Raw genomic sequence first — 27,758 nt, forward strand, 5'->3', positions numbered from 1 at the left:
TATATATATATATATATATATATATATATATATTTTTTTTTTTTAATGTACGCTTATATCTAACCGCCACCGGGGTCTTCTAATTAATAAACGAATTATTTCAAGCTCATCGCGCATCAGCCCCGTTTGCTTTTTGTAGCCTATGAACTGCACATTACCGAGAACGCTGGAATTGATTGGTGATTGACAAACGAGAAAAACCAATCAGGACAAAGAGAGCGTCTGGAGGCGGGCTCTCGGCGGAATAAAGCTTGGTGGAGAAAGCGCGAAAGGCCCGAGGGGCGTGGCTTACCGCAGAGCTCGCTATCTGAGTGGACGGGCAACGCCCCTTAGCTTGGTCAATATTCCACAAAGTGGTAAACATGGGTGGATCCTTCTGAATGAAGTGCGCGCGCGCGCGCGCGCGCGTGTGTGTGTGTGTGTGTGTGTGTGTGTGCGCGCGCGCGCGCGCGCGGACCAAATGTCCCCACAAAGTTAAATCTATCTGTTTGTCTGTTTAACAGCAACTGTAGTTGTAGTAGTAGTAATGGCATACAGTCCCCTCCAAAACTATTGGAACAGCAAGGTAATTTGTTTTTGCTCTAGACATTTGGGTTTGAGATCAAAAGATGAATATGAGAAGATATTTATGTGTTAAATGCCAGAACATAGCACATTTTGTCTCAGAAAACCCAATTTGTAAGTGAGAAAAAATATTGGAACATGTGACTGACAGATTGTTACTGAGGTGTGTCCTGTTAGATTGATTGTTTAAACAATAAAAAGCTCTGAACATATACTCTTGGTCTTAGCCTTTAGTTTCACCTTTGAAGACTGCATTTTTTGTTCAAACAGATAAGCCAACATGCAGATCAGAGAGCTGTCTATGGGCAAAAAGATAGCCATTTTGAAGCTGACAAAAGAGGGAAAATCAATCAGAGGCATCGCACAAACATTGGGCATAGCCAATACAAAAATTTGGAATCTCCTGAAAAAGAAAGAAACCACTAGTGTACTGAGCAACAGACACCACATGGGTAAGGAAAACAACAGCTGATGACAGAAGCATTATGAGAGCTGTGAAGAAAATCCCAAAAACAACAATTCACAAGGCAGCCTTCACTGGGCAGGGGTGAAGGTATCACAATCATCTGACTTTGAGCGCAGAAATATAGAGGCCATACTAAAAGATGCAAACCACTCATCAGTAGTAAGAATCAGTAAGCCAGAATGGAATTTGCAAAGAAATACAGAGATGAGCCACAAAAGTTCTGGAACCAAGATTAACCTCTACTAAAGTGATACAAAGGCCAAAGTGTGGAGAAAGAAAGGGTCTGCTCATGATACAAAACATGCAAGCTCATCTATGAAACATGGTGGAGGTAGTGTCATGGTTTGGACTTGCATGGCTGCTTCTAGAACAAGCTCACTAATCTTTATTGATGATGAAACTCATGATGGTAGCAGCAGAATGAATTCAGAAGTTTACAGGAACATTTTGTCTGCCAATTTACAGAGAAATGCATCCAAATTAATCAGGAGGAGCTGTATAATGCAGCAAGACATTGATCCAAAACCCACTGCCAGCTCATCAAAGGACTTTATTAGGGGTGAAAAGTGTAGGTTTTACACTGGCCAAGTCAATCACCAGACCTTAAACCAATTGAGCAGCGTTTTATCTCCTGAGGAGGAGACTGAAAGAAGAAACCCTAAAACAAACAACTCAAAGAGGCTGTGGTAAAAGCCTGGAAAAGCATAACCAAAGAAGAAATCAACAATTTGGTGATGTCAGGGAGTCACAAGCTTGATGCAGTTATTGCAACCAAGGGGTATGTAACCAAATATTAAGAATTATTTACTTAAATTTACTTAAAGACTTATCTGTTCCTATACTTTTGCTCACCTAAAAATTGGGTGATACAACTGATACAAAAAGGTTCTATGTTTTATGATTTGTAACACATCTAGATGTAAATACCAGGAAATAAAAACTGAGATCTTCTGATCTCAAACCCACGTGTGATGTGTAGCACAAACAAATGAATTGACCTTGCCGTTCCAATAGTTTTGGAGGGGACTGTATGTGTTTTACATGATTGTGACTGCTAATGATTAAAACTAACAGCTATTATTATTATTATTATTATTATTATTAATATTGTTGTTGTTGTTGTGGCTGATTTACAAGCTGTCATTCAACAATTTTAACATTGAATGTTCAATGAATTTTTTCATTACTGAAAGCCAATATCTACAAATGGGGTAATTAAAATGTTCAGTAGGTTGAATTTTTTTTTTATTTGACTTAATGTTTAATGAGATGTTTCGGAATATTGTTGTTGTTCTTTTAGTGATGTTAGAAACTTGCTTAATATTGGAATATGACTCTGATATATGATATGTAATGTATAATAATGCAAAATTATCTGAGATCATTCCCATGGTCATTAACCATACAATAACCCTTACTATATGTTCTCTGAACTCTTTCTCTCTCTCTCTCTCTCTCTCTCTCTCTCTCTCTCTCTCTCTCTCTCACTCACACACACACACACACACACACACACACACACACACACAAACAAACAAACATGGAGAGAGAGAGAGAGACAAACCTCACTAGCCTTACTCACCCTTTTCCCATTGTAATAGGCCTTCTATGCAGCATTGGAAATCTTGATATTCCAGCATGTATCGAATTCTCCAGTATGAGATTCACTCCTGCAGAGTCTATTAGTGTCCAGCTGGACTTACATAAAACATTATAGATGTTAGTTCGATACTGGAGATTTTGCTGAGCTCTACCATGATAGGCTTGATAAACTGGTTTTGCTTGTGGGGACAAAAGGTTGGCATCCAAAAAGTTAGAGCGAAAAGGAGTGCCAAATACCAGTCAATGTATTTACCAATGTATACCAATGTGTATAGGTCTATAGTGACTGAATCAACAAAATGTATGTGTATGTCCAATAAAAAAGTGAAAGTTGTCTTGCAGTGAATGAAAGTATGCAATGTAATCAAAGTGAATGTGCTTATTAAACAATAAATCAGTCTTTATACACAAAGCCTTATATGCCATAAACAAAGATTGATGCAGTAAGTGTTTTTTTAACGCATAAGCTTCACAGTCACCGCAGTTCCAAATCTATCTGCTGACACAATGCTAATTGTTTATTGAGAACAGGTCACCATTAAACTGTTGCCAAGACAGACGATTTTCAGTTTTAACTGTGCACACACAGACCACTGTTATCACACTACACTGGCACCCTGACAACCCAGCTAACAAACAGAAACCGTGAATGAGGAACCCGTGTTTGGGAATTCCAGAAATAATGTCTTTAGTTAAATAACAGCAGTGCACAAATGAGAATAACGCAAATAATAAAATGTGTAAATCAAGCAATGTTAACCCACTATGTCATATAATTTTAAGATTTGTAAAATATTATGAGAATAATTACATGTATCCAAGAAAAATATTCAGTAGTGATTCCTACAGCACAATTATAGGCACTAAAGAAAATGTCAACGGTGACAAATTAGAAGCCCTCAAGTACATAATTACAGGTCCTCAAAATCCTTACATATCTAATCCTTTATAGTTTAAACTTTATTTCTCTTATAGTATATCATTCAGTAATTACACTAAAACTATTAGCAGAATGCATGTAGTTAAAAGAGAGAGGAATGTAAATATGGACCTATAAGAAGGTCCTGGGAGTTTAAGGAGTTAAACTAGCCTGCTTGTTGTATTTAATCACGCCTAGGTCTAGTCTGTATCCTATCCTGACATACATGGCAAAATGCCCAATGTTGAGTTATGACTGTTCAACATTGGGGCTTGACTGTGTACACACATCAGCACAGGCAACTGAGTATGAATATCATATTTATTATCATAAATACATTAAATCTCATTTTAAATAGCTGTAGTATGGATTAAGCCCTCTATTCTGGGTTCACTTATATATATATATATATATATATATATATATATATATATATATATATATATATATATATATGGCCCACTTGTGAATATGTTCTGTAAGATTAAGGTTCCTTGCCTTCAATCCAAGATCATATGTGGGTCAAAAAAATTGCCACTGACACTGGACTGTCAATCATTTGCTTTGAGAATTGATAAAGTTCAATATGGGTCAGCATTTATAGGCTAGGTCTTAAGCCTCATACACTACTAAATAGTAAGGGGTAACAGTCTCTGCTTAAGAACATGTTCTTGGACAAGTATGGCCACACAAATGGAAATTCACAACAATTTGCATAACTAAAATTGTACACAAATATAACAGAGGTTAATGTTAAGGTTAGAGTTGGGGTTAGCACTTGTGCCTTTTCTTATTCATGTGAAATCAAACTAAATTGAAACACATTGTACTCGCTCATTCAAACACATAAGAATTGTTCACAAAATCAGAGTTCATGAAATCAGAAACTAGTTGCATTTGGGCTATTTTGGCATGGATCCCAAATGCCGCAAAACTGTTAAATGTATCTGCTTGCATGTGACCTGTTTTGTATATTTTGTATTAATCCAGGGCAGCTACCTCACAGCTCTGGAGTCCACAGTTTGATCCAGAGCTTGAGTTACTGTCTGTATGGAGGTTTACATGTTCTCTCCATGTTCATGTAGGTTTCTGCTGAATTCTCTGGTTTCTTCCCACCTCCCAAAATATGACAGTAGGTGGACTGGTGGCTCTAAATTGTCCCTAGGTGTGAATGTATGCATGCATGGTGCCCTACAATGGACTGACATCCCATCTAGGGTCTATTCCCACCTCATGCCTAGTATTTCTGGCATAGGCTGTGGATCTACCACGACCCTGACCAGGATAAAGTGGTTACTAAAGATGAATGAATATATCAATCCTGTAGCAATACATTGCCATTCTTATTACTACTCCAACACACTACTCCCAGCCAGCTCCAGTAAACCCTTTCATATGTTTCAGAATGCAGCAGCACAGCTTGTTTTCAACCAGCCCAAAAGGACCCACATCACAACCCTTTTCAACTCCCTCCACTGGCTCCCTCTACCTGCCTGCATCAAATTCAAGGCCTTGATGCTCACGTACAAGACCTTGTCTGGAACAGCACCTCTCTAACTCAACGACCGACACCTGGTAGTGCCTACTCAGGAGGCACGAGGTCCCTTTCCAGAACCTTCAAACTGACTGTCCCTCAGTGATGGAATGAACTTCCAACCTCAATCAAGACAGCAGAATCCAGCACTATCTTCAAAAAACAGCTAAAGACCCACCTCTTCCGAGAACACTTAACTAACCCCTAACTTGCCCCCCTCAAAAAAAACAAAAAACTGCACGTACTCAGGCTCTAACACCTCTACCCTGTGTACTTTGCTCCTCTAGAACTCAATTATAAATCTTGCATGGTAGCACTACTTGTATTGTTCTCTGCTTGATATATCACTTTGCTTGTGTTTCCTCATTTGTAACTCGCTTTGGATAAAAGCGTCTGCTAAATGAATAAATGTAAATGTATTATTTTCTTCTAGCCTGTGCAATGATGCTCGTGACCTCTTCTGCTGGCAAATAAGATGAGACCTTATACTGTACATTATATGATCCACGGTTAGGGTTAGTGACTGCTTCATTCGTACCTTATCTATGAAATCGATAAAAATCATTCTGCGCTCTCAATAATAAATTAACCGAACTTTACTTTTCCTTGTCGCTGGGCTGGTACCATCAAGCGTACCTGTTTTGTACCTTTAGTGTGTATCTTTTAACTGAAAAGTCTCATGTGGTTTAAGGCTTTAAAGACTGATCCATGTACCTTCAATTATAGTTGCACAGGTACACTGTATTCACGTTTTCGAGTGAAAGATACATATTGATGGGGGGGGGAGATGTCCCCTCAATGGTACCACACCAGCAACAAGGGGGACAAAGTTTTGGCACCCTTATTTCTGAGAGGAAAAAGGATGTCAACTTGATGGGGGGGGGGGGGGGGGGGGGTTGGCACCCTTATTTCTGAGAGAACGACTCATTCAAATGAATATGAATCTTTCAGAAACTTTAATCTCAAAAGCATTGTCTGGTTGCATCTGGGCAATTTTCAGCTTACATTCCGAATGCTGTAGAAAATCCTGAACTACCTTTAGCCCACAATACAATTACCATCGCATTATCTGAGTAAGGCGGTGGCCTGAGTAAAGCTGAGAGTATCTGAACACAGCTATGTTCTCAGTGAGAATCGTCTGCAGTCTAGGTATGAGTCGGAGCTAGCCTAGAGAGCAGCTCAGTCGTTCACTCCCTTTACTCACTCCCTCGAGTCGCATTCCTGTGATACGCATCGGGAGCAGCCGCTCACATACCTGTCATATTCCTCACCAACACTGCACTTCCGTGAGTCATACTAGTCTTCTGACCGAAAATAATGCGGACGCACGAATATCTGCGTTTGTGGACTTTTTGATGAAGACGAAAAGTTTTCAGGACAACTCCAGTTCACCTGAGCAAAAGATGGCTCGTGTTTCCCACCGAGAGTCACAGACCGTGTAAGCTCCCGGAACAGGTGTGACAACGAATGAAGGTGAGTGATTTTGTTACTTTTGTCTGTCGTACCACGTCAACAGTTCGTTTGTTCACTATTACAGCAGCTATAATGAGTTTATTTACAACGTGTACCCTAGTGCTTGTAGACTGTTTCCTTCCTTTGTTGGGGGAAAGTCCACCATCGTTTATCAGAGGCTCCTCTTTCTTTCTCACATCAAAATGGCACCCAACAGGTTCACCGCGCGTTTACACACTTAACTATCCACAGTATTCAAAATCCTTTAAGGACATTTACGAGTCGAAACCTGGTAAATCACCGTCCACTGCCCATACATAATATACTGTAACTGCCTCGAGCACAATCCAACTAGTGTTGAATAAACGCCTCTAATATAGAGGTAAGACCTGTAGTGTTTATAAGCCTATTTGTCTGACAACAAATAAACTCTTAAGAGAGTTTACTACAGTACTGAAGGTGTTCATTAAACACCCTTTTAGACCCTCTGAACTTGTGGGTAGTTTCAATACCCAGGCAGCCTGTGGATCAGCTTTTTGGAAAATTCCAGAAACCCTTATTTACTAAACAAAAAAAAATCAAAATCAATGGTGCATAGATGACAATAACACAACGATTCTGCCATGATTAGTAAACTAAATGTGATGATATTACGAGTACATTAAGATCATGAAGAGAAACTGAAAACATTTGAACAGTGGCAAGAAGAAAAAAAAAGTGATAAACCCTGGGTGCCAGCCAAATTCTGCATAGGTAAGAATAACCAAACATCTGGAAATAGGCCTATTTATCTAAATCAGATCATTTTATACTATGATTACTTAAGAAAAGTTTATGAAGTGAATCTGGATGCAATCGAGCACTGAAAGGGGTAAACATTTAAACCCTTGAGTTGATATTTGTTTCAGTTAATCCATCTAAAGATTGTTATTCAGTATCTATTATGAATTATCCAATAAAGGTGAAAGGTTTGTAAAATGACATATAATTTTATAGGTGTGAGGAATGTAAGTCTGCACCCAGTGTCAGCTACTGGGAGTTTAAGGAGATCATTCAACATTGTAGGTTTTCAGCCTTCCCTAGCTCAGCACTAGAGATGTGCACTAAACTGCGCTAGCAAATTAGTCCTTTTTTGCATCACAACTGACCAGTGTGTTTTAGGGAAGATGGGGGGCTGCTGGAGATGGTGCTACCAAACCTGCACCTGCTGTCTGAGTGAGGACGAACGGAAATCAGTCGCTATAGACAAGGAAATTCGGAGAATTCTTGCTGAACAGAAGAAAAAAGAGCGCAGAGAAATAAAAGTGCTCCTACTGGGTAAGGAGAAATCCACTGCTAATTATTTATTTCACATGTAGCCTATAGGTGACAGCTGGAACTGAGGAACGAAGGTTATCTCGTTTGACATTAAACGTGTTACTCAGAATGCAGAGTTTGCGTCTGAAATTGTGAGCCACGAGGCCGTGCGTAAATTTTGAAGCAGAATATCTCATTCACATAGCAGTTTTCTTCATTTAAACAGCACTGGAGGTGACTGAATCACTCACTAGGGAAATTACATCATTATTATCATTCTGCTACTAGCATTCAAACTAGTAATAAATTGATTTTTAGTAGCAATTACTCAAATGTAATTTCACAAGAAACTGGAAGTGTGGGTATCACGGGATTTGTAAGTATGAGGCAACAGTGTTCTTAAATGATAAACATCCAGTTCTTATAAACTGATCACATCCGTGTGTAGCGTGAACGAGTAGATGAAAATAGGAAACCGATCGTCTGTTTTTGTAAGTGGTCTGATGGTGCCATCATTATGCCATGACACTGTGGCTTATTTGATATGATAGAAGTTGCTCACTCATGTCATTAGCAAATATTTGCTCATTGAAAAACAGTGATTACAATGAGGACCGTCTCAGCAGCTGTGATTCCTCAAAAACATACGTGGGCCATGTGTGCATCAATAAAGGTTATTATGTAAGCAGTAGATTAATACCACAGATTTTAATATAGATTAATACCATTCAGGGAGTTGATATTTCAACTCCCTGAATTCTTGGTGTAAATCTGCCCCTGTGCAACACGTTCTGCGATAGGATTTTTCAGTTTTTCTGCTTGTGATTAAAACACTTTGACTGTTCAGCTGCCTCATTCCTAACAGGATAGTTAACATTCCAATGTCGACCTGCAGTCAGCTGATGGAAATGAAGATAACTAATTTTTTTCATTCTTTCTTTTTTTTTTTTTAAATTTACAGATAACTTTCACTCCTGATACCTGCCTTTTTTTATACACAGATTCTTGATATCTCATTTTTTACGTATTCGTAGGCACGGGAGAGAGTGGGAAAACTACATTTATCAAGCAGATGAGGATCATCCATGGGAAGGGATACTCTGAGGAAGACAGACGCACCTTTGCAAAACTGGTTTTCCAGAACATCTTCACAGCAGTTAAGACCATGACAGTGGCTATGTCAGCTCTCAGGATTCCCTACACAAACCAACAGAACGAGGTTAGACTTTCCGGTCTTTCAAAATAAGCTTGAATTTTTGCCAATTGTAGATTAGAATAATTTGAATAAAATTTAGTGGTCCGTTTAGTCTGACTTGTTATGTAACCATGAAAGTTGTTAACTTTATAACACAATAATGAAACGTGGAGTACAAGTTAATATGCAACAGTGATAATAATAATAATAATAATAATAATAATAATAATAATAAAGACTCTAACTATCTCACGGTCTACCACAAGTAAATTAACAAACAAGTCCGGGTCAGCTTCAAGTTTTATGCAGATTTCTTTAGACAAGTGATTTAAAATTTTCTATCTATTTTATAATAATACAGTTTATTTAAAATGTTCTCTAATGGTTAATAAATTGCTGGACTTTGTAGTTTTAATAAAAAGGGACAAAAGTAGCTATACTTTTACCCTCAAGAGATCTATGAATGAATATACAATTTAGAAACACCTTCATACACACATGCTTACCAACTTTTGCTTGTAAGCTGAATTTGCCTGGCCTGCATTTGCAATTCCCAACTACCTACGAACTTTCTCACATCATATGACAGCTGCCAAGCAGGGTGGGCGAAGGATTCTTCCTCTGAGACGCTTGAACCCAGCCAGTCACATCTTTTCAAACTGTTGCTCATGCTCCAAGTGTGTCACAGGGCTGTGTAATACACTCTGGAAAGCACTATCTGCTCTCTTCCACATACGTGAGCTCACAGACACACAATTGGCTAGTGTCTCTGTGACAAGAGAGAGTGAGAGTATTCCATCCCCTCCCACCGAGAGCAAATGCACTCCAGCTCCTTATTTTTTTAAAGGAATACAGTAAAACTGCTGCAGTGAAGATGAATGAATGAATTACAGATTACAGATATAGATAAAGCAAGCAGGGAATATATATATATATACATACATATATATATATATATATATATGTATGTATATATATGTGTGTGTGTGTGTGTTTGTGAGTGTATATATTTATATATGCACCTCCTTTATTGGTAAATTTTCCTTTCTCAATATTTATAGGCATATGCTCAACGGATTCAAGCTGTAAATATCCATCAGGTGACTCAATTGGAGCGAAGTTATGTGGATGCTATTCAGTGTTTGTGGGCAGACACGGGACTTAAAGTCTGCTACAGTCGCCGGCGAGAGTACCAGCTATTGGACTCCACTGAATAGTAAGTTCTGTTAATTTCATTGTAGGATAACATTCAAACTCGGCAGTGTCATTCCTGTACAGTAGCACTAGAAATACAGCTCAGTAAGCTTATTTGAGCTGCAGACAGATTGGGTAATGCAGTTCCTTATCCATGTACTTGAATGATTATTATTTAATAGAGGAAAGTAATGATAATAATCACCCAGTGTCTGTTATCTCAGTTTCATTAGGACACATCAGATACATTAAAGGAATATAAAATGTAATTTAATTCAACACATTTTTGTTTCGATTACGCAAAATATACAGAGCCACATATTTCCACCAGATGGTGCCACATAGCTGGTAGTGAAATGGAGAACCACACTGGAGATTATGCCACAGAGTATCACAGAAGCAGTTTGTCATCTTCAGTGCACTATGGAGATGCCATTAGAAATTTGCATGCATTTTAAATGCATTGTATTAGTTGATTATATGTGCACTTCATTTTGAATTTCAAATGTTCAGTCATACACCTTAGCGTAAAATTCAGTATCAGATTTTATATTGCTCTTTTGCATCCAAGATTTGTGTGCAAGCAGAGTAACCAGAGTTTTTATTTTAGTCACATAGTTATTTTAGATGCATGTTATTCTACATAAGTGCTAGATCATATTTTGATCAACGCATAGCGAACAACGATGTTGCCCAAAATTTTCACCTATCATTTGCATGCTATGATCAGAAAAATTGTGTATACAAAGGCAAAATTTTGTAGCGTAAAATGATGTCATTACTTTTAGTTAGTTAAATGCCACACTTATATAACGCTTTTATCCAAAGCGCTTTATACTATGTCTCATTCACCCATTCACACACACACCCATGGTAGCAGAGCTGCCATGCAAGGCACTAACTTGCCATCGGGACCAACTTGGGGTTCAGTGTCTTGCCCAAGGACACTTTGATATGTGGAGTCACGTGGGCCAGGAATCGAACCACCAACCCTACAATTAGTGGACAACCCGCTCTACCCCCTGAGCCACAGCCACCCCAGTTACAGTACGACAACAAATCGTAGCTACCTCGTCCATAATAGGTTTTTTAGGAATCACTTACAGAAAAATATCAGAAATACAAACTGTTTGTTAACTGCTTATCTATATTATCACAGCCTCTGACAAGTTCATTGACTAAGCTAACTCTTAGTTTAGCTAGCTAACAAAGTGAACCACACATTAGCTGACTAGCAACATATTAGCTAAATCTACAATATGTAGAATGTGGATTGTAGTAGCAATTAATTTCTAAGTAATGGCTGTTTAGGTGCAACTGATCACGCAACATTTTTGTCAATTACTTTTACAAAACAAACTACAGTACGTTCTCTCTCTGTCTGTAGCTATAAATGCTATAATTTCTTACCTGTCTAAGAAAAGCACACATTTTTTAAGCTTTTTGCTGCATCACACAACCCTTTTTTTTTCCTTTTTTTTTTTTTAAAGATAAATAATCTCTTAACGTTGTTGCTGAGCCCTTTGTGCTATCATCTCTTTTATGAGCGTAATGAATACAGACATCTAAAGGTTACGGTTCAGTGCACGTCTTCTCTAATGATGCTAATTAAAACAGCAACTTTAAAAATATATATATTTTTATAGAAAAAAAAATCCTAGCAGGAAGTCATGAGTTTTTAGGATTTCCCCCCAATTATGTTAATGCTTTTCTTTGTACTTGTTTTTAAATTTTGAAAACACACATGCACACACACAATTACTTATCATTAACCCAATACGTGAGCCTCAAATAGAATTGTTTATCAATTAATTAAACTCTACATTACTGATTATCGTCTAATTTCCTGTAATGGACAGAGCGAGGCATTTTGCTGTTAGATTTAAGTGCTAGGTCTCTCCCTGTCACTGGCTTGCTTCCTGCCTCTCTCGCTTTCTGTCTCTCCTTTTCTCTTTCCTCATTCTCCCTCTCCCGCTCTCCTGTCATTCTATCACTCAGTCCTTAGAACACGTTTGTGATAAGAAACACAAACAAATCTTGGGCAACATTTAATTAAGGCATACAGGCTAAGCTGGCAATACCATTATAATACAATATACACATCCTTAAAGAAAACAGCTTCCATGTGTTGTCTGTCTAATTAACCGTGTTTTATATATATGATACATAATGCTAATATCAGATGTGACTTTGTGATTGACATTATTTCTTCATAAGTGTTGCATAAGTGTTTCTCAATCCTGATCATTTCCTGCACACTTTAATGTTTATGCCAGGGGCAGTTGGTATAAATAAGCTAGCAGGGCTAGGACTTATTTAAGTGTAAAAATACATCAATTATAGGTTTCATTTTTGTTGTTCTCTTAAATTGGATTATTTTGGACTTTTGTGGAACCAAGTGCAACAGCACCACCAATGATTGTAAGAACGTTACAGACTGCCCATACTGTGGATTCATGTGGCCTATCAGCGACAGTCGTGTTGGGTGATTATACAGCGTGAAAGACCTCCTAGGTTTCATGTGAATTCAGGCTAATATTTTTCAGCCCATATTGCTGACACATCCGTAACACGTCATCAGCAAAGATTGAGAAGGTGCACATGACACACTGTTGTGGGTGTATTATTAGGTGGATTATTTACTATATAATATTCTGCCCTAAAATGCATTTAGAGGAGAAATGAAAAGTAGATAGACTAGACGCACATTGTCCAATCAAAGAACGGATTTCACAAAAGGACAGACGAGAACTTAGTGTCTTTTATTGTATGAACAAAAGAGTTACAGTTTTTCTGTTTACCATGTTTGATATTTGGGGGAAACCCTAACAGTTTCATTGCAGAGCTAGATATAGATAGATATAAGATATTAGATCATAGCTCTCCCATTTAATATGGGAGCTGGCCCTGATTTTCACTGTTCCCAACACACCAGTTCAGACTTTAAGAAGTAAAAATTAAAATAGTAGAGGTCGACCTATAGTGGATTTTACCAATGCCAATAACTAAGTTGGGCAGTACCTGCTGGTAACAGATTAATAAACCGATTGATACTGAATGAAAACATAAAACTCAATGTAAATTATTGTTAAACTTTATTACAAAATTAAACAGTACTTATTGTACCATGAAAATGTACTTTTAAAACATTTAAAATTAAATAATATATAAATATTAATATATTAACTATTAATAAATAAATAAATAAATTAATTAATTAAATTAGTAAACTAAAAGATATGCATCCAAACTGAACGAAAAAGTAACACTCCAAATAACAAATAAAAAAATAGAGACTGTCACGTATCGAGGTTGAGGCGGAAGCAATCGCAGATATTCAAATAGTTTAATTAACAAACAAACAACAAAACAAAACAAAGACACTAAGACAACTTGGCATAAACTGTGGCAAAAACTAAACATAAACTAACAAGATCAATAAACATGCTAACATGGAACACGGTGGTCTAAGACAAACGAAAGACAGAGAAGCAGTGCAAACCATGGCTATATATAAGTGTGCTCATTAACAGAAACGTGATTCAGGTGCGGGTGGTCATGTGACATGTAGTACAGTGCAGTGGCTGATGGGAACTGAAGTCCAGAGTTACCACCTTGATGTATGACAGAGACATCCAAAATGAAACAAAAACAATTCAAATAACACAACAAAATTTGTCAGTGATTTTATTTCGCCTCTAGAGCCCTCTCTCGTACTGTATAATGATTAATCTGCAAAAACAATCAATCGGTCGACCTCTAGAAAATACCCAGGACGGGGTAGTCCAGGTTAAGTACTGAAAATCACTCATACATTATAATAACCATCCATTTGTAGCTTCATGATGAACCTGGAGCGCATCGCCGCCCATGACTACATCCCCACTGCTCAGGATGTGCTGCGGGTGCGTTTTCCAACCACTGGCATCAACGATTACTCCTTCGTAGTGGAGAAGATCACACTCAGGTAATATTATTAAACACACAGTAACACCAGTTTCACTAGAGGATAAATTATTTGTGTGACCTGTAGTACCGTGGGTGCTAATGATGTTCAGTAGAATCAGAGAGTCTGCTCTGCTGACTGTTCACCTGTCACGCTTGATTTATTCTAATTGTTTGCGACAGCATTAGAGTTTCTCTGACACGGCATTGTGTCCAAGGACATTAATGTTCTCTGTCTAGCCCATTTCCTCAGTTTAAATGGATGACATGATCAGACAGAGCCATTACTTTGCAAATCAATTCCAAAACCTGTGGAGAAAAACAAAAAAGAGCAACTGTCTTGACTGATGTACATCAACCATTTTAATTGTTAATATTTGATGCTTAACGTGCTGCTCGTCTTATTTGTCTGTGCTGTATTTATTTATCTTAATGAATGCCAGCAGGGAGGTGGGGGTGTTTGGTTTGATGGCGACCTGGCTGCTTTTTTTTTTTTTGCACTAAAGCATTAAATTAGCAGACTGGGTAACTTGTTTCAGGTTCACTAGCTTAGTGAAAGAGACATTACCTGACTAGCAATAAACTAGCTACATTTACATTGTGATGAAAATGGACTGCACTAGCAACTAGATAAGTAAAGTTCATCACGACAAGCTTTGATGTTGGCTTGAGAAAGCAAGTCTGAAAGATAGATAGAGTGCCAATCGTTATAGAGTTGATTAGATAGATAGCTGGAGAGAAGGGTAGAAGAGAGAGATGAAGTGAGAGTGTGTGTTACAGATTCAGTGACAGAGGGAGAGAAGATGGGCTTGTGTGTGTGTGAGTTTTGACAGTTGGAGTTTGAAATCTTGAACATTCCGAGCCAGGCTCTGAACATTCCTTCAGTGTAAGTGAATGGGAGTTTTTGGGATTTTTCATCGTCATTTTTAGGAAAACCGTAAGTCCGAGCAGTTCAAAAAGATATAGCAACACGAGTCAGAACAGTCAGAAGGTCTGATCCGAGTTTGGTGGTCGTAGATTTAAAGCTCTAGGACAAGTAAAGCCGAAAGTATGCTTCACTTTTTACGTATACGCTAGGAACATCGCACACAAATTTCGTCATCAGCACAGTACGCGTGCCGCCAGATTTTAGCCTTTGGTATACTTGGGGTTTTTTACAAGTACACATAGCCTTTTACGATATAGCATTACCACAACGTGCACTACCCTTCCTGGCCTACAGGAGTCAGTACAGAGCAGTAAAGCAGGTCTTCTGGTGTGAAGGATGACAACGAAGAAGAGTCACAACACCACGAAGAACAATGTTTGGGCAATCGATTATCACCCATATACAAATCCTTATACTCTTTAAGGCTAGAATTATACAAATGCAGGTACTTTCTAACGTGCACTCGTTTCCATCTCTTAGGTTTATTCCTTTTTTTTCTTCAACTACCTTGTGAATCAGCGGCCCTGGGTCACTGCTCCCACATTGTGGAGCAACTAAATAGTGCAAAAGAATTAAATGCGCACGTGTGACCTGCGTGTATAAAGTACATTCGGTTAAAAAGTGTACTCTGTACTCTGCTGTTGAATAAATGTGCGTCACGCGTACTGTGGGCTGTTCCTAGCGTACGCATAAAAAGTGAAGTATACTTTTGGCTTTTTCCACTTTGTACACGCAGCTCACACATGCGCATTTAATTCTTTTGCACTATCTAGTTGTTCCACAAGGTGGCAGCAGTGACCCAAGACCACTGATTCTCAAGGTAGTCAAAGAAAAAAAGGAGGACGCGGAAATGAGTGCAAGCTCTTTTCTAGTTCAGTGGTTGCACAGATGATCTTTTTCTTTCCCCATTTCTTCTTCTTCAACAAGTAACAACAAGTGAAGCAGCATGTCTTTCTCCTCCATTGTTTTCCGTATTGTTGTGATTCTTCTTCTTTCTCATCCTTCGCACCAGAAGACCTGCTTTGCTGCTCTGTACTGACTCCTGTAGGCCAGGAAAGGTAGTGCAAGTTATTGTAATGTGCATGTGTCGACCGCCTGTGTACGTGTACATGCACATGCCACATGGAGTATACTTTGAAAGGTTATGCATACGACTGTGTGCATACACGAGCGTGCGCGTATAAAAACGCAGAGGCTTTATTAGAGTCGGACATTTTAGTCTCAGAAGAAAAAAACGGGACGAATAATAAGTTCAAATAGCATTTCAGTATGTTCGCTTTCCCAACAAGTAATAGACGGTGCTGTTTAGCTGCAATTGATCACACAGAGTTTTCTAAATTACAAAAGGCAGCTGTTTCAGGTTCAGTAGTTTAGATAGCTAACAGTAAAAGAAGTACTATCTGACTAACAATGTATTAGCTAAATTTACAATATGAATTTGTGTGTTGCTGTTTGCTAGCCGGGGAAGAAGAGTTGGTTTGATGGGGACCTCTCAACTTTTATTTTTTGCATTAAAGCTCTTAAGTAGCAGTCTAACTGTATATAAGCAAAGCAAGCTGTTCAGTAGCTTAGTAAAAGCATCAACTAACTAGCAACATACTAGTTAAATTTACAGTTTGAAAAAATGCAGTAGCAGTCAACATCTAAGCAATAGTCCATATTAATTTGTAGTAATGTTTAGCTGCAACTGATCACACAAAGTTTTATAAATTACAAAAAGGCACCTGCTGGTAGTGAAGGAGACATTCGCTCAGTTGCAAGACATTAGCTGTATTTCTGATCTAAATTTGTGTTGCTGTTTTCCAGCAGGGGAAAAAATTTGCTGGATGTGAAATTGTCAGCTTTTTTGCACTAAAGCATTAGCATTGTTAGCAGTCTGATTAACTGTTTGTGTAGGATGAAGGCAGCTATTTCAGGTTCAGCCTGTAATCTAATATGGCCAAACTGCATATGGCAAGACAACAGTAAAAAATTCTTCTGCTTCTGTCTGTTTCCCTATGTACAATCTGTAACACACACATACACACCCACTCTGAACCAGGATTGTGGATGTTGGGGGGCAGAAATCAGAGAGGAGGAAATGGATCCACTGCTTCGAGAATGTGACGTCGCTCATCTTCTTGGCTTCGCTTAGCGAGTACGATCAGGTCCTGGAGGAGAACAACACTGATGTAAGTGGAGGAGTTTTGGAGTTTTGCACAGTCCTTTTCATTCTCCCTCTTATTTAATCTCTTTCTTTGTCCGTTACGGGTAAACATGGATTCACAGATCTGATACTGAATAATGGCTTGTAATTGACACTATAACAAAACAAAACAAAAAGAATCACAGACCCCATGTGCTTCACTTACCCCTCTTTGCTTTCTTATCCAGTCAGAACCGATGTGAGATTATGTGACTAACAAGTTTTACTAGCAGATTTGGGCCAAGACGCATCAAGTGACATCATCACAACGTGCATTCAGCCGAATTCATATGCGTCGAACATGAGTACAGCTAAAAGGTCTCATTTACCAACAAACATCACTGTGAAAAAAGCACAAAAGACTCCGCAAATTGCATTGCAGTTTTTTTTTAAAAAGCCACAGCAAAATCAAGCAATTTTGGTCGCAAAGATCACAAAAAAAACCAACTGCAAAATCCTGTAGGGACTGTAGAATTAGTGTTGTCCTTAAGGCATACTTATGTACCTTAATATGTACAATTCATTTACTATTCCAAAGGAAAAACGCATATTAAAGCTGTCAAGGATGAAAGCAGGAGTACAGTTTAGTTCACTAAACTGCAATGGCATCTTAGCAGATGAAAATATCTTGAATATATACAAATGTACCTAGTATTTCCAATTATAACATTATACCATAAAACAAATACAAGGTTGTTAAGCCTATTTCTAGACTTTTTTCAAACTAATTTCAACCTTGTTCAATTGGCAGACAATTTTGCTCATTTTAAGCATTTATGTCTAGAAAGAAGCAAAATTACCTTCCCAGGAATAAGAACACGTAAAGCTTAGATTAGGTTTAATCGTCTTATTTGGTTTCCTGTAATCTTATAATAGGAAATACTAGATACATTTTCACCTGGTAAGATGTTGTGTGGTATTTTTGCCATATATCCCACACGGATACAGTAAGTATTGAATCTCAGCCAATACGCAGCTCTGATGTCATCACTATCAATGAACGAATGGGATCATTGTATTCATACTGAATGACAAATCTGTTCTGTTGATCTAAGAGGTGCTTCTTTCTGCCTCTTTTTTGTTCTTTCTCTCCATTTTTTAAAAAAGAATTTCCCTCTCTTCTTTTCACTTCCTCTGATATTATATGTCTCGAATATGTTGTTAATATTCCTCGGATATTGCAGAACCGTATGGAGGAGAGTCTGACGCTTTTCTACACTACCATCCACTCACCCTGGTTCGCCAATTCCTCCATCATCCTCTTTCTCAATAAAATGGACATCCTAGCTGAGAAGATCAAAATGTCCGACCTGCAGAACTACTTCCCCAGGTTCCAAGGTACAACGAGCTAAAATTACACACACCTACAGTTCATACTATTTTAGCTGATAAGGAATGCCCTGGCAAAGATTGTGTTCACTTGTGTTTGTGAAAGTGCTCTGAGTCACTTTATATCTCTGTATCGCAAAACCTTCACTTTCTGTCTGTTACTCATAGCAACCATGAAATGCCCAGCGTTTTTGCATGAGCAAGCAGGCAGGAAGACTGACAGACTGTTTTCATGATGGAACTGGGTAGAATTTTCAGCTCTCACCTATGACAGCTGTTTGCATGATGGGATTTGTGGCCCATTTTAAATTCTGGATGGAACAACAGTCATTAGCTGACTAAGAGCCTTGCATTAAAAGAGCAGTCTGTCAGTTTTAGAGCCCTCTGCTGCCTGTGATGTGAATTGCAATTGCAGTAAAAACATTGACGTGCTTTCCCCTTCTCATCATAAGACCTCACTCCATTTGTTGACACTACACATGCTGTGTGGGGTAGCTTTTAATGGAAATGATGCTGGGCTGAGCAGTTCTGTTTTGGCTGGAGGTGGCGCCTGTTTCTGGGCCAGAAACCTTTAAACATGCATTAAAAACTAGCCAGAAAAAAAGCAAATCATAGTTATTTTAAAGTGTCTTTGAAGTTATATTATTATGTTTCTTGAAATCTTGCATATTTCTTACATTTAATGTGTTTGGCCAGTGATATTACATTAACACATAAGTAAAGTGAATATTGTATTCACATTTCCTTTAACAAAACTCCAACCCATTTGTTGTTTTTATTAAACTTACTCCTAACTTCCGTGGCTTTGACCCTTTTTCATTGGACTCCACTTGCAGGCAAGAAACGGGACCCTGACGCAGCCATGGAGTTCATCCGTGAGATGTACAAGCAGCAGGCGCAGAACCCCGAGAAGAATGAAAACAAGACAATTTACCCGCACTTCACCTGTGCCACCGACACCAACAACATACGCATGGTGTTCAAGGATGTGAAAGACACAGTGCTGATCAAGTCTCTGCAGGAATATGGTGTGCTGTGACCAGGCCATGTCATGACTGCTTCTGAATATTGTGGATAAAACAACCTCCCCCTTCACGTTTTTCCAGTGTCATTTGTCTAATTGTTTTGGGTGGTAAACATGTTACAGACGTCGCCAGACATTGCAATAATGGAATGGGCCAAAGCTTGGCTGAAGAAGTCATTATGGTTTCTCAGCCATGCAACAATGAGGACAGATATTGTGGGGTTTTTCTCTTTCTGTGTGTATGCAAGACAACAATTCTGTGGTGAAAATGAAAATGTTCTGCACTTTGCATTCGACTGCTGCAGTGCCTTCTGGACAGACTACATTTCACTGTACACACAAAGTGACCTACGTGGATCGAGAGAAATCCGATTTTTCTGTCTGAGAACATTAGAACGAATGGAACTTTTTTTTTTAAGAAAGTCCATATTCACCTTTCTCAGAAGGATGCTATATGTTTGATCAACTTTATTTCTGGGGTTACGTGATTTGTTGGTGTTACGATTTTAACGGAATACATTGTAAACTTTTACATGGACAGCAGTAATCTAATTATTGACCTTATTCTGAAGACAATATTGTGATTAAGGTGTTTACATGAGTCGTTTTTAGAATATTCCTTTCATGTTCCTGTTTAACATGTTATAGAACATAGATCGATTAACGACACGTCATTACGTCCCCACGCCACTCCCTCCAGAATTTCACGTATCAACATACAGTTCCTCTTCGTTATGGTACCGTATACAGTTTGGGGTGTTTCATTTTTAATTTTTACGAAAGATTCAAGTGCAGTTAATTATTTGTCATGCTGTACGTGGAAATAGACGACTGCTTGAAGCCATGGGCTGCGTCCCAAACCACGTACTTGCATACTATATAGTAGCTGAAACACATGCATCTCACCTATTATATAGTAGGTAAGTACGCGGTTTCGGAAGCAGCCGTACTCTCTTGTTAGCCGCTGGTTGAGCACCTGCTGTGTGTGTACGTGTCCTGTCGCAAAATGCGGTGAAAACTCCCACACGACGTTAATAGTGTGATTAAGGTGTGTACATGTCGATAATGCGACTAAAACAGGAATACTGCACATGTCTTAACTTGATTTGTGTTTACTTCGAGTATGACTTTAGTCAGTATAAGGTAATGAAAAATAGCTGTTTACATGGTATTTTCTTAATCAGAGTATCGTCTTAATCTGGTTATTGTCGGATTATTGTTGTCCATGTAAACGTACTGATTGTTTGACTCTTCGGTATCTTTACAGTCAAGGAAATAAGGCTGCAGGCTGTAAGGGCTCCATTTCTTCCTCTGGGACTAGGTTTTATGTCCTTATCTACAAGGACACGTTTTCTCTTTTTTCTTTTCCTTTAAAAAAAAAAAGATTTTCATACGTTTATTTTAGTCTGTATTTTATTTGCTCAATATACTCTTTTTAACGAGAATATAGTTGCTCTCTGTATAATTGATATTTATCGTATGGTTATAAATATAGGTGCTGATAATCATTTGTAACATGTAGGGTGAGCAGAATTTGTATTTTTAAGCAACTGAACATAAAATTTCTCAAAGAAATGAAGGACAATCTGATGCGCTCACCTTTTTGACCTACAAATGATTTGTCCATTACATTGGGAATAAATCTAGTAATAGTAATAGTATTAGTATTAGTAATAGTATTTCTAGTAATAGTACGTTCATTGAGTTAAGCTCATTGGACATACACTCACCAAGTGAGCCTTTGCCCATGATAGCCTCAGAGTGCTGTTCTTGGCTGACACGAGTCAGCCAAGAACCTGATGAATGAACCTGAACCTGATGTGATCTTCTGCTGTTGTAGCCCATCCACCTCAATATTCAATGTTTTGTGCATGCTGAGATGCTTTTCTGTTCACCACAGTTGTAAAGTGCTTATTTGAGTTACTATATCCAGTTCAAATCAATCTGACCATTTTCCTCTGACCTCTCTCCTCAACAAGATGTTACCACCCACAGAACCATCACTCACTCAAATGATTTTTAATTTTCACACCATTCTGTGTAAACTCTAGAGACTGTTGTGTGTGAAATTCAAAGGAAATCAGCAGTTTATAAAATACTCAAACCAGCACATCTGGTACCAACCACCATGCCATGATCAGAGTCACAGAGATCACACTTTTTCTTCATTCTGATGTTTGATGTGTATATTACCTGAGGCAATTGACCTGTATCTGCATGATTTTTTACATTGTGCTCTAGTTTTTCATTGTGCTCTAGAAATGCATTCATGCGATCATCTTCAGCTCAGCGTTATTTTGGTCATGGTTGTTTTGGATCTGGAGCTTGTCCCAGGAAAACTGGGAATGAGTCAGGAATACATCCTGGATGAGACACCATCACAGGACACTATGCTAACACGAATTATCACCTGTGGGTAAATTAGCAAAGACAGTTCACATACAGGGATAACATGCACAGAAATGCCACACAGATAGGAACCCATGGTCTGGATGGAGCCAGGGACCCTCACGCTGTGAGGAGGCAATGCTGCCAACTGCACCACCTTTATTTATGTAATTTATCAAACAAATTATAATTCACTTAACATGTGATTATAAATCAGCATGGTAATTATCCATCCTGCACACAAACTAAGCCATCTGTCTGCAATGATCAACAATATTTTATGATTAATGGGCTATTTGTTATCATAGTGCATGATTTATGCGGGAAAAGGGAAACTAACTAAAGGCTTCTTAATTGATACGACAATGAAAAATACGCAAAAAATAAGGCATGTGCTGCTTCACTGTAATAAATCTATATTATCTGTTTTATTAAATACACAGTGGTGTACAAATGACCCATACAATATTACCCTATTCCTATAGGGGATTATATTTGTCCCCTGAACACCCACTTTCTTTTGTGTCGAAAATGTTGTAGCTTTCCCCCCAAGAGTAGAGGTTTTACTGTGAGTTAGCAGTTACTGGTTTACCTCTAACCAGTTAGTGGCCAGTTCATTTAAACTGGAATTGTTGGCCACTTTGATTTGAAATAATAAATATCACCTCCCACTCCCCCAAACACTCAGCCTTTTCAATTCTGCTGTGCATTATAGAAGATCTTTCCATATGCAGACCAGTGGCCACATTTTTCAGTACATGTATAGTAACAAGTATTTATCGCATAACACATCGGTGTTTCAATATGTCAGCACACAGAAATTTCACTATTGCATGACTGCTAGAGTGCGTATCAGTTAATATCACATGAGAGCAGACTGTTATGTGGAGAAGGCAGCTCTGCTGTCTTGACTGAGGTAGAATCAAAGATTGTCATCATGAGTCATGGTACTGCACTACAGTACACTGATATTTATTTGAGTTTGTGTATGTTCTTTTCACCTATCAGTATCATGTTCCATTTGGCCTTTTTTCTTGTTTCTACATTTTTCATCTTCCTTTCCCATTGTCCTCCTCCTCTGCCACATATGAGATGTGGAAACGCAATCCTTCCACTTCTTCCAGCAAAACTATAAAAAAAAAATCAAAAAATTTAGCTCACACATGGCATTAGAAATTTTACTACTTATTTAGTCATTTTATTTTCTATTCTGTAGTGAGGTCTATTTTTTTTTTTAGTGTGCATTTGTTTTTATATGTGAACTTCTTTACTTATGGGGCCCTTGATGGAAAGGACATTTTTGTTCCTTTATCCTGTACAAACCTATGTGTTTAAAATAAATTATCATGGGCTTTGCAGCACAGTTGAAAAGACTTACAAGAGACTTTCCTTTATTTCACTCTTCCACCCCTAAAGTACACATACAAATTTGAAACACTTTAGTTTTATGCAATATTCTTATTTGTGTTTGCAAGCAAGTCTTTTCTGTATTTACACTTCCTCACACATTGGAGTAAACAGAAATGGCACTTCGGAAAGTTTTAATGAAATGGATCATCCAGCTGCTCTTGTACAAATAATCATATTGTCTGTGTGTTATTTAGAAACCCATTTTACCAATGTGTACCCAACTGATGAGTCAGGCAAGCCAAGTGTAGTCACATGTTCAGTTGTGTTTTCACAAAATGAAGCAAGACTGAAAGAATAAGCTCTATTTTATTGTATTCAGAAATGCTACTATTAGTACTAATAATACTAAGTCTGGCCTAACTATACTGTTGGTTATGCGAAAATAAACAATACAGCTATACATTTTATTCATGCATTTAATAATCAGCACTTGCAACACTGCAGCATATTACAGACTTAAATTAATGCATGGTTTGGATATACAGTTGGGTCCATAATTATTTCGAAACAATTTTCATAATTTTAACAAAAATCATTCTTAAGCATTTAGGAATTAGACATTTTTTACATACTCCCTCCATTTTAACATGCTCAAAAATAACAAACTAACATACAGTAATTACAAATATAAGGCTTATTTTTAATACTTGGATAGGAAGTCTGGAACCCATGGACAACATCAAATGCTTTGCCAGGTCTTTACTGCAGCCGCCTTCATTTGCTGCTTTTCTGTGGGTCTTTCTGCCTTCAGTTTTGTCTTCAGTAAGTGAAAAGCATGCTCAACTGGACTGAGGTCAAGTGACTGACTCAGCCATTTAAGAACATTCCATTTCTTTGCCTTAAGAAGCTCTTGGGTTGCTGTTGTGGTATGCTTTTGGTCATGATCAAATCTGTACTGTGAAGTGCCGTAGTATCAGTTTTGCAGAATTAGACTGAATCAGAGTAGAAAGTATAGCTCTATACACTTCAGAATTCATCCTGCTACTTCTCCCAGCAGTCACATCATCAGTAAACGCCAGTGATCCAGTTCCGTGAGGCAGCCATAACACTCCCTCCACCATGAGCTTGTTTGCTTTTGATCATGAGCCCTTCCTTTCCTTCTCCATACTCTTCCCTTCCCATCATTCTGGTACAAGTTAATCTTGGTTTGTTCTGTCCAAAGAATCTTGTTTCAGAACTTTTTTTTTTTTGGATGTTTTCTAGCAAAGTCTAATCTGGCCTTGCTGTGCCTGAGTGTCACCAGTGGTTTGCAGCTTGAAGTAAACCCTTGAGGTAAACCCTCTGTATTTACATTCCTGAAAGTGTGTCTTGATTATAGTCTTTGTCAATGATACCCCTACCTCTTCCAGAGTGTTCTTGACTCGGATAGATGTTGATAGAAGTCTTCAACAAGGAAAGAATTCTGCTTTCATCCACTTTAGTCGTCTTCCATGGTCATCCAGGCCTTTTGGTGTTGCTGAGTTCGCCAGAGCATTCCTTCTTTTAAGAATGTACTCAATTGTTGATTTGGCCACTCCTAAAGTTCCTGCTATCTCTCTGATAGGTCTGTTTTGTTTTTCTCAGCCTAATGATGGCCTCCTTCACTTGCATCGACACCTCTTTGGACCACATATTGAGAGTTCCCATGAACAGCTACCAAATACAAATTCAACACTTGGAATCAACTCCAGACCTTTTATCTCCTTCACTTGTCATGAAATAACGACAAAACAGACCACAGCTGGGCATGAAAATGCTTATCAGTCAATTGTCCAATTACTTTTGAGCCTGTGAAAATGGAATATTTAATAGTTCGTGCAATATTTTTTGTTAAATCCCTTGAATTAAAACTGAAAGTCTACACTTCAATCCTATCTTGATTGCTTCATTTCAAATCCGTTGTACTGGTGTACAGAGGCAACATTACAAAAATTGTATCACTGTCCAAATACTTATGGACCCATCTGTAAGACCCATTTATAATTGGGGACAACTGTACCTTAATGACTATGGTTCCATGCAAGAGAGCAGAAGGTTGTGAGTTCAAATCCCAATGACAGTAAGAGAACCACAGGTGAACCCATGAACAAAACTCTTAACTCTCAAATGCTCAACTCAAGTTTTAGACTGGCTCTGGTCTTACTTGTAGCCTAAAATTCAATGGATCTCAACAGACTTTTCACTTTACTCACATGTGCAAGTGATAAAATAGATAAAATAGTGCATAAAAATGGACGCAACATGGTGACATGGTAGATAGATACCCTTTCCTCATTGTTCGATCCTGAGCTTGAATTACTGTCTGTGTGGAGTTTCTGTGCATGTTCTCCCTGTGTCCATGTACATGTAGTTGACTGACTACCCTAAATTGTCCCTAGATGTGAATGAGTGTGTTAATGTGTGTGTGCATGGTGCCCTGTAATAGACGGACATCCCGTTCAGGGCATGGTCCCACCTTGCACCCAGTATTCCCAGGAAAGGCTTCAGATCCACCTTGACCCTAACCAGGATAAATCAGAATGAAAATTTAAAACATGGAGCAAGACTGATGAGGTCAAATGATGGCTGTGGATTTATACACTTGGTAGGGATTGGCTTATATCACTTTAAATAAATTGTTTACATCACATTGGATAAATAGTTTAAGTAATTTTGAATAAATAGCTTAAGTCAATGGGGATAACTAGCCGAAGTCACTTTAAATAGATGGTTTAAGTCACTTTGAGTAAAAGGGTTTATCAATGTATACAGTAGGTGACTCCTGGTATTGTTTTGTACTCCATATTTCTCAGCCCCATCTGCAAAACAACAAATACCATTATAGTTTCTCTTCAGCTCCTGTCTCATCTTCATAAAGTGGTAAGAGGACAGCAAAACCCACTGGGATCCATGAGGGAAAGTGAGTATCCACTCATGCTACCTCTTTAAGCAGCACCACCAACACTATCCTCAATCCGCTCAACCATGAAAAAGTCCTTAGCAAGAGACTGAAGGCCCTCTGAGTCATGCTCTAAACAGCCATGAGGACAAGTTCATTCCCTTGAAGTCCACATCACACAGACTCATCTCATCCCTGTAATCCAGTAAACTGCAACAATTTTAGCTACTGAATCTGTCTGTTTGAGGTGCCAAACCTAGCATTCTCTCTCCGCACAAGCTAAAGCCTTTCAGCGCAAGCTTTTTGGGAGACTAGAGTGAAGGTCATTAAACTGTCTGCCTGAACTCATCTGTTGACCTGGAGTGATCTACAGATGCGCGATCTATCAGATTCAATCCATAATGCGCAGAGATTGTTTTTATGGTTATACTTGTTCGCTGTATAACAATACTCGCTGCCATAAAAAATTATCCATCAGAAATGTGAGCATAGTCCAAACCAAATTTAGATCTTAATCATAGTAGTCACAGCTCATGTCTATATTTGGTTTGAACCAGACTTACATTTCTATTTTGTTTCGCAAAGCCTGTGAGCATCAGAGCACTCCAGCTGCATATTGAGCCTATTAAACTCTCCGGAAATATAATTATACCACTCACTGTGGCATTTTTGAAGTGCACTGATTACCTTAGTGGATAGAAACACTATTAAAAAGTCTAAAAGATGAATTTCAGTGCCTGCAGAGAAACACGAAGGAGGCAGTTTGCACCTGCTGCTGCAGTATGAGCTTGCCAAATTCTTAATTAAAGATACAGTAAGGTGTGTGTGTGTGTGTGTGTGTGTGTGTGTGTGAATGTACAGGCATCTGGAATTAAATGATGTGCATGCGGAGGAAAGTCTTAATGTTTCCAAGTAACACAGTATGTGTGTCAATCCTATATTAAAGAAATATTTCAGCATTTTTCTATCCAAATCTCTATCTATTACATCTGTAGCATATATGCAATTACCACACATCAGAATTACAACATTGCTCCCTGTACTGAGAAATAAGCAGAAAATCTGTTTACTTGAAAGTTACTTTTAATGGAAACCCAAAGGCAGCTGCTGAGTTCTGAAAAGTTACAAAATACAATAAATTGCAGTTACTTACATCTCTGTGGTGTCCGTGTACCATCAGACCCACATGACTATGTAACAACATAACCATAAAATTAGACAGCCACAGTGTTCCACTGCATAAGCGTAGCTTATATAAGATTAGGTCAGATCGGGCCATTCTTATTATACTGACTGTAAACTTGCCCAGTTTACCTACTGAAGCGTTTCTAGCATCATCAAAATCTCAAAGGGAGCAAGTAATGATGACTTATATTAAGACTTGGTATATTAGATGTTTCTAATCCTACCTGATTTAGTGTTTTCCCTGCTTCCAAAACACTTGATTCTTGCTCATTATGAAGCCCTTAA

The 27,758-nt window shown here is 38.3% G+C and overlaps 1 protein-coding gene and 1 long non-coding RNA gene across 3 annotated transcripts; one reads left to right on the top strand and one right to left on the bottom strand.

Annotated features, from left to right (window-relative positions):
• Positions 1-6,237: 6,237 nt before the first annotated feature.
• On the top strand, positions 6,238-23,394 carry LOC108271243 (guanine nucleotide-binding protein subunit alpha-11). Of its 2 annotated transcripts, none has more exons than XM_017478678.3 (8): positions 6,238-6,558; positions 7,704-7,854; positions 8,868-9,052; positions 10,090-10,244; positions 14,061-14,189; positions 17,137-17,266; positions 18,465-18,618; positions 19,446-23,394. In XM_017478678.3, exons 1-8 carry the CDS (start codon positions 6,553-6,555, stop codon positions 19,646-19,648), a joined length of 1,113 nt encoding a protein of 370 aa, XP_017334167.1. In that variant the 5' UTR covers positions 6,238-6,552; the 3' UTR covers positions 19,649-23,394. The 2 variants fall into 2 exon arrangements, with proteins under 2 accessions (XP_017334167.1, XP_017334168.1); XM_017478679.3 differs by having other exon boundaries at positions 6,239-6,558; positions 7,699-7,854.
• LOC124628567 (uncharacterized) lies at positions 22,690-26,891 on the bottom strand. Its single transcript, XR_006983155.2, has 2 exons — positions 25,866-26,891; positions 22,690-23,150 (listed from the first exon to the last, which is right to left on the bottom strand). It is a non-coding gene; the product is annotated as an uncharacterized LOC124628567 (long non-coding RNA).
• Positions 26,892-27,758: the final 867 nt, after the last annotated feature.

This window comes from Ictalurus punctatus, chromosome 10 (assembly GCF_001660625.3).
Source record: "Ictalurus punctatus breed USDA103 chromosome 10, Coco_2.0, whole genome shotgun sequence".
Classification (NCBI taxonomy): domain Eukaryota; kingdom Metazoa; phylum Chordata; class Actinopteri; order Siluriformes; family Ictaluridae; genus Ictalurus; species Ictalurus punctatus.